Consider the following 8,528-nt stretch of genomic DNA (forward strand, 5'->3'; position numbering starts at 1 on the left):
ATCGACAAATTTTGTTCAGCGATGAGGCTCATTTCTGGTTGAATGGCTTCGTAAATAAGCAAAATTGCCGCATTTGGAGTGAAGAGCAACCAGAAGCCGTTCAAGAACTGCCCATGCATCCCGAAAAATGCACTGTTTGGTGTGGTTTGTACGCTGGTGGAATCATTGGACCGTATTTTTTCAAAGATGCTGTTGGACGCAACGTTACGGTGAATGGCGATCGCTATCGTTCGATGCTAACAAACTTTTTGTTGCCAAAAATGGAAGAACTGAACTTGGTTGACATGTGGTTTCAACAAGATGGCGCTACATGCCACACAGCTCGCGATTCTATGGCCATTTTGAGGGAAAACTTCGGAGAACAATTCATCTCAAGAAATGGACCGGTAAGTTGGCCACCAAGATCATGCGATTTGACGCCTTTAGACTATTTTTTGTGGGGCTACGTCAAGTCTAAAGTCTACAGAAATAAGCCAGCAACTATTCCAGCTTTGGAAGACAACATTTCCGAAGAAATTCGGGCTATTCCGGCCGAAATGCTCGAAAAAGTTGCCCAAAATTGGACTTTCCGAATGGACCACCTAAGACGCAGCCGCGGTCAACATTTAAATGAAATTATCTTCAAAAAGTAAATGTCATGGACCAATCTAACGTTTCAAATAAAGAACCGATGAGATTTTGCAAATTTTGTGCGTTTTTTTTAAAAAAAAAGGTATCAAGCTCTTAAAAAATCACCCGTTATATCCCACCCGGCGTATCAAGTTCCAGTCTGCTATAGATGGCAGAAGGAACCCAAAGGGTCGATAAAATTATATTTCTGGTAGTTTTTAATCAGTTTTCTTCTTGTCTTGGGTAGCAAATGGGAGATTTTATTAATTAGAAAAGCTAGTGTACGACCGTTATCTCTGATGTAGGCGCTTATATCTATTTGGCATAAAGCTCATTAAAACTCCATTCATCCTCGTTGCTGAATCCGAATATGAGGCCCGTTTGACTCGTACGCAATTTACTCGAAATTTTTATATGCAACGTAATTTTCTTCTACTGTTTTAAGTCTGATCAAAATACATACCTTTTGTCTGCGAATACCTATCGTAAAATTGCACGAGGAATACATATCTGAAATATTCTAACCCTCTAGCGGCCGGCAAAAATTTACCGTTTCGTAAGGTGTAAAAATTTGGGGCCAAAACGGCCATTCTGTAGGCAAATGAAGCATTGAAATGTTAGGGAAAAATATTCCTCGAAAAATTGTATTATATATGTCCAAACAAAGTATTTCGCTCAGGTATCAATTTTAGCTCTTTTTTTCATTTAATTAAAAAAGCTTTCGGGAGCCAAGCCAAACACATTTTCGTCCAGGAGAGTTTTTTTTTTTTTAATCTTCATCTACCATTTCCTACGAGCTTCCACCGCAATAGCTGATATCATCTCCTAATTAATAGCTAAAACCAAACCTACTCTAACCTCCGTTAACCGTAACTTATGTAACCTTATCTATGTACTACATACCTTAGCGCGTTATCAGTGAAATACGCTCAAGTCAATAAACATATTATTTTATAACATCGCACTTTATTCCATTTTGTCTTTCCTCAACTCCTATACACACTCACTAAATACTTGAAACGCAATTCATTCTACGTCAACAGGGTGACAGCGGTGGTCCACTGGTGCTGCAACGTCCCGATGGTCGTTACGAGTTGGCTGGCACTGTGTCGCACGGCATTAAATGTGCGGCGCCCTACCTGCCGGGTGTGTACATGCGTACAACATTCTACAAGCCTTGGCTGCGAAGCATAACGGGGGTGAAATAGGAGAAGAGCAACAGTCAAAAACTGGCGAAATACACAAACAAACAAAAATGCATAAAACAACGTAACGCAGCGCAATAGCAATACCAACAATGTCATTATACATATTAAATATATACATACATATATATATATATACAAATCGAATAGATATAGATACATTTAGTTAGGTATTTACAAAGATTAAACTTACAGTTAGCAAAAATATTATTAAAATTGTAAAAACAAAACGAAATTAACGAAAATGTAAAAAGCAAAAGCAAGGCAATTTAAGTGCAAAATGAGATTAGAAAATCAACGAAATATGCGCTGAAATAATGTCTTTGTGCGTTCAAAACATAGACGCAAATTTGAAAAAAAAAATTGCGTGGAAATTGAGTGACTTTCATTAAAGCGAGAAAAAATTGGCGAGAGTTTTGATAAGTCGCACGCAAAGCTCATACCCCCACTACATATTTATCTTTATTCAGAAGCAAAATTTAGGCAGCCACTGTGCTCAGCAAACAAGTGACTAAAAAAAGCTTTTCATTCCGTGCGATGACATGCGTCTACTGCGACTGGTGAACTTTTGACAAGTCACAGCGCCCGAAGGTATGCAAAGAATTTGTGTGTGTCTTGAATGTGCAGGTGTTTCGAAATGCGACTACTTTTAGCCTACAAGTAGTTCTACACCGACGGATAACTCTTTCACTGCCACAGTGAATTCATTGTTTTCTCCTTCTCTTTTTGAGTATACTTTTTGGCGCATAAGCTATGATCGCTTTGGGGTCTTGAACGTTGCACTCAAAAATAGAAAATTCAATATTTTTGCCAGCACCTTCACATTGTAAGTTTCGATAAAATGCACCTGGGGCAGGGAAGGGGCAATTGAAATTGCAGTAAAGTAATTCATAAAAAAAAAGAAAAATTGTGCCTAAGTAGTCTGAATATATATTTTTTTTATTAAAAACTTAGTGTTGTGTCTTAGTTTTAAAATAATTTTATGAAATGGGAAAAAACTAAAACAATTCTATACATAAATATTTATTGTTAGTTAATTTTGAAGGCACCAAACGAAGCGATTGGCAAACTGACGTCGAGTTGAATTTACTATTTAATTATTTTAAATAAATATTTATTGCCTACTTTTAAGCAACAAAACTATTTATTACACTATTTGTTATATCTACAATTACGCTATCTATTTATTTATTTATTTACTTATTTATTTATTTACGACCCTTTAAAGGCTTCTCCTGCTTTATTGGAAAAGTATTTAATAAAAAAATATTTTGAGGAACTTTCTTACTTAATTAACTAATTTTTTTTTACTAAAAATGCTGTTTAATCCGACTGTTTATAGTAAAGTTTTTCATTAAAAAATTACTAGAAAGTATAAATGAAATTCTGTGTTTCAAGATTTCCTTGTTTGCACAATTTCATTTTTAGTTGAATTGAATGAAAATAAAAAAAATACATAAAACAAAAGCGAATAAATTGTGTTAGTATAACGAACAAATACGAATCATTTTAATTCAATCTAAACTAACTTAACTAATCGTAAACGTAGTTAATTATAAAGTTATTTTATTTAAAATGTTAAATCAATTTTTACAAAGAAATATTTATGAATTGTACGTAAATTTAGAATAATTTTATTAAAAAAAAAAAAAATTGTTTCATGCATATCGTTTATAACTTAAGCTCATAAACCGAAAATATATATTTTAGTATAATATAAAAATGAAAAATACAACTGAATTAAAAAAAAAATGTGACAAAATTGTTTTAATTACTTTTGCTATTTATCCAGTAGCATAAAATTTATTATGCTGTATTTCCACCAGACATATAAATTATCTTGGAAATGAATTTAATGACCATGTTTCTTTATGTAAGGAAACAAATTTTTTTTTGTTGCACAACGACGTCATTAAAATTTTTTGTCATTCAATTCCCCGTGGAAACCCAGCATTAAAATTTTATGTCTTGTGCAAAATTATTTGAGTTGTTTGATGAGTTTTTAAAAATTCATCGAGGCCGCAGCATGAAAATCGACCGAAGGAGAGGGTAATCTTAGTTAACTTGAAGTGAAAACTTAATTCGACTTTTGACGTGGAAGCCTCACACTCGATCGTTTGAGCAATGCATCGGCATGATATCACACGCTATGAGGTATAATCACACTTGGTCTCCAGTATCAGTAAAAAAAATGCCGGACCAAAAGCCGAGATCCTTCTTAACCCTTAACTTTCAGTAAGGCTATCAAAGCAGGGTTAAATTTTTAGTGTAACCCTTGAGCTGCCTTTAAAAAATCTACTTTGATGCGCCTACTGAGCATTAGTCATTGAAATAAAAATTAAAATTTGGCCATTTAAACATTCCATGTGGAAACAAGCTTAATAACTATTTCCATTAACAGATTGGCATCAATGTTTTTAACGCACAACTTTTTTGTTAAGATGTTTGCCCTTTAATGGCCAGTGGCACGCCGAAATTTCTAGGACCAATCCGATTTAAATCGACCAATGGGTGGAACCGACTATTTTTAATTTTTTATGAATTTTGGTAACCACTTTTCTTTTATCGTATAACGAAAGGAAAAAAGTTCAATTTTTTTCGAAAGTTATGCAAACTACTCTGTTTCACAATTTCCGGGATTTTGCGAGTTTTTTTTTTTTAATATCTCAAAAGCTATTATATAAAAAAAATTCGAAATATCTACAGAATTTAGAAAAAAGTCGTAAAAGCAAAAACATAGTGTAAAACACGACAACCTTAAAAAACGTCCTAGAATGGAGAAATGAACTCAAAATTCTGGGATCAACTAGGAGAATTGACTTGTACTGAGGAAGGCAAAAAGGTGACCTGTGTGCATAGTATCCCGTATAGGGTAACAAAACGTATTAGTTAACTACCAGAGAACGACTGTAGATTTCTGTGGGATCTCATAACTGGTCACAATTTGTTAGCTGACCTCCCCTTAATATGAGTGCTATTGTCCAGTGCTGGAAATTTTACGCCTTAGCTTGCTTGAACAAGCAGCAAAAGATGGCCGGGTTCTACAAAATCCTAAAATTGGCTAAAAAGTTTTCATGGATTCTTGATTTACTGCCCCATCTAGTCATTATGAGAGGTTTGTGTAAGGCTTTAACTAGTCAGCCAGTTATACCTAACCTAAGCTAGCCAATTCTTCTTAAAAGATCCCGAAATTTTCAAGAAATTGTTTTTTAGAAGTATAATTTTTTAATAATAATAATGTTGCGTTAAAAAATTTTTATTTAATTTAAATATATTATTAATTTAGAATTTACTAAAACATTTTTTTTTTCTAAGTTCGAAAATTCATATCTTTTAAAAGTGGAGAGTTCCCTCATATTCGACAGTTAATATTCGCTTTTTGTACGGAAAATCTAGAATTAGCTGCCGGATATATCCAAACCTTTAACTTAGATACATAATTCGCTCGTTGCGATGGTCCCTTTGAAATTGGTTTTGATGCCTTCTGAAGTGGTCTTGGTATATCTTCTTTAGCCTATAAATCTAAATGTCAATATTTGTTGGCAGCTCATCAAAAAAATGCTAAGAACACACAATTACGTCAGAAATTAAAGTTGTAACTTAAGTTTTAAGTAAGCAATGGGATGCCTTGCTTTGTTATTCGACATACCTTCAACTAAGTATTTATCTTTGATCAACACCAAAGGCTTGCTCATTTTAGTTGAGTTGAAACTCAAAAGAATCAAATATCTATTAAAAATTTTCACTAACCAAATTTAAAAAGTATTTAGCACAAAATATGATACAAAGGATTAAATGGCACACCCAAAACAACTTCCGGGGACCTTTTTCAAACAAAAAATACGCAACAGCTTAAAAAGGAGCATGAGAAATGTGGGGGTTAACAGTTTCCCTTTGGCCACACACCGATCACACTTGCATGCTAAAGTAACGCAATTTATGATGGCAACAAAGAAAAAGCACACAAGTGTAAAACGAATAAAAAGTACCCTAACAACTTGCTGCATAAAGTTGAGCAACTTTTATGTGATTTTGTTGATCATGATACCCAAAATTGGCTGCGCTTTGTCGTAGGGCGTTTCAATTGACTATGTATGTACGAGCATGTACGAGCATGTACGTGTGCATGTCAGTGTGTGGCTTGCGGTGGTTTTGCGCTTCCATTTACTTTCAAATTTATTTGTATAAGTATTTTTGTATTCTTTATATTTGTGTGTGTGTGAGAATTTGTGTTTTTATGTACTACGTCTACGTAAAATAGCACAATCTGTGAAAACAAAAAAGGCATTGCAAAACTGTAACAAAATTTTACACCAGTGATGTTGATGAAAATCGATTTTGGTGCGCCCTGGGGTGCAATATTGTATTAGGAGAAAGGACACTTTAATGCCAGCGTAATTTTTTTCTTTTCAACTTGTTGATTAAGCGAAATAAGTACTAAGTACTCGGCTTACTGAAATTTCTTCAGGTGCCATGTAGATATGTGTAAAGGTGTATTTTTGCATTTTTCCAAGTGAATTGAATTTTAATGAGAGCAAAATTCCGAATAAAGTATTAGGTTACACGGTGCGACAATGAAAAATACTTGACAAGTGATTTAATTTTCTTGTAGGTCTTGACACGAGTAAAAAGAGAACTGAAATATTAAATTTCCGCCGGATTTTCGTACATTTGCGCACTCAAAACCTGGCAAGTTAGGTGACTTGCAACCGATATTCAGTTTCTCACCGGGTTCAGAAATTAGAAACTTTCGAAAAGTTTTTATGAGAATTTATAAAACTTAAGTGATCCGTGTGTATTTCGACTTTTTCAACTTACGGTCAAGTTTTTACGCACTATTTTGTAAAGAAACCATAATAGTCCTAACTTGATGATAAAAATTTAAAGAAATTTTAATTTTCAAAAATCTGTTAAAAACTGACTGAGTTATTAAATTTTTCATGCAGACCTATGTGACCTTAAAGGGGTCCTCTTTGACCGCATTAGTTAGTGGTTAAAGAATATTCTGTCTGTATGTAAACTTGGCTAAGATTGAGCGCTCTTTAGTAGCCGAGTCTCCTTCCACAAAAAATTTTAATTTTCAAACATGGCGCCAAGTAATTAGCAGAGCAGATGCTCTGGAATGGCAACGGAAGCGGAAGGATTGTGAAGGCAGAAACTGAACTTTTCAATTGAAAGAAGAATACATACATAAGTTACATGGGTGTCTCTTTTTCTAATTTGCACTTCTTATTTGCCTTTATATTGTGTAGATAGTAAGTAAATTTGGCTCCTTCGCACTAAAGAAGTTTACATCACTCAAAAAAAAAAGGAACAGTCCAGCGCCTTCGTCTTGGTCTGCTGGCTGTATCGGAGATACACCCGCTAAATTTAAACGTAGAATACGTGGTATGGTTAAGAGCATATCCAAGTCAAAAACGAAAGCACAAANAAAGCAAACTTAAACTGTTATGCAAATACATAAATGTCTTGTCTTCCATTACATTGCTTTTAGTGTTACATACACTTTTAGCAACTTTGAACCCCCCATAGATTTGCGGTGCAACAGTTAAACTAAAATAGCAAAGATAAAAGCTTTAACGCCAAAACAAATTTGCCGACTAAAGTACGAAATTACTTTTTGTCTCAACTACTATGAGTATGTGCTCTTAAGTTTTAGTTAAGTGGGCGTTCGACTGTTTTCGCCGTCTATGCTTGACGTTGCGACGAGATAAGCTTCCGCGCTGTGGCATTGTCCAATGAAATTGAAACCAGTCTCTAAAGTTTTTCCTGCCAGTTTATTAAACTTAGAGCGCAGCTAAGCATCTTAAAATAAGCGAACAATTCAACTATCTGCTAAGAGAATAAATATGCTTCTGTGTATTCTTATGTAAGTGCTTTACGGCCATAGCTGTGCATAGACGCTTGGTTGTTGAGGGAAGTTTAAATGTCGACAGATTGAAAACAAGGATGGAGTTTATAAATGCGAGTGTGAATACTAGGGAGGTCCAAAAATACATTCGGTGGGGAAAAAAGTTTAAAATGTTAAACCCCCACCCCCTAGGATTTTTCTGAATGAAAAATATCCGTGTTTCTTTTGGTAAAAAAATAAAATAAATTTAGAACTGCCTCAAATCCCTTGAATTTGTCCATGTATTTTATATGGCAAAAAAAACTTGTTGGGCGATCGAAAATATTGATTTTCAAATATCCTATACCATTTCTACAAAAAAGTGTTTTCCCCATACAAAATACGCGGAAAACTTCATGGGCTTTGAGGCAGTTTCAAACGTAATTTTTTTTTACAAAAAAGTACTGGTATTTTTTTATTCCATTTAGAAAAATCCTAGAGATGAGAACTAATTATTTAAAGGGTTATATTTTCGTACGTAGCATTGATATTATACTACTTATGTCGTTTTAGAGCGTCACCTGTTTTTCTTTTGATATTTATGTTAATAATCTTAGTTTCAGTCAGAAGTTTTTCCAGCAAAAGGGATAATATTCCCTATTTTGAAACTAAAATTAGTCGCTTTAACGCTGAGTTTGCGGGTTGGGATTTTGTTCCAAATATTTCAGCCGAATTATAAGCGATGCCACAATGAAATATTTTTGTAGTGTCTTCCCACCTTTAGAAGTTATACATGTATAAAGTTGTCAATACTAACTAGACACAAAGCTACTCTTTAGAGTTACGAAATTAACTAAATCCATACATTCAAGACTTTCAAACCC

At 34.1% G+C, this 8,528-nt stretch overlaps 1 protein-coding gene across 1 annotated transcript in view; it reads left to right on the forward strand.

The window, feature by feature from the left end:
• The window catches only part of flz (transmembrane serine protease filzig), a 35,617-nt gene extending 33,304 nt beyond the window's left edge, over positions 1 to 2,313 (forward strand). The window contains exon 7 of the mRNA XM_017614960.1: positions 1,653 to 2,313. Coding sequence (XP_017470449.1) covers positions 1,653 to 1,817 — 165 coding nt within the window. The 3' untranslated portion in view covers positions 1,818 to 2,313. The remainder of the gene's footprint in view (positions 1 to 1,652) is intronic.
• The last annotated feature ends 6,215 nt before the right edge of the window (positions 2,314 to 8,528 follow it).

Source organism: Rhagoletis zephyria, unplaced genomic scaffold (assembly GCF_001687245.7).
Source record: "Rhagoletis zephyria isolate East Lansing unplaced genomic scaffold, Rhagoletis_zephyria_1.1 Rzeph_scaffold_00934, whole genome shotgun sequence".
Classification (NCBI taxonomy): Eukaryota; Metazoa; Arthropoda; class Insecta; order Diptera; family Tephritidae; genus Rhagoletis; species Rhagoletis zephyria.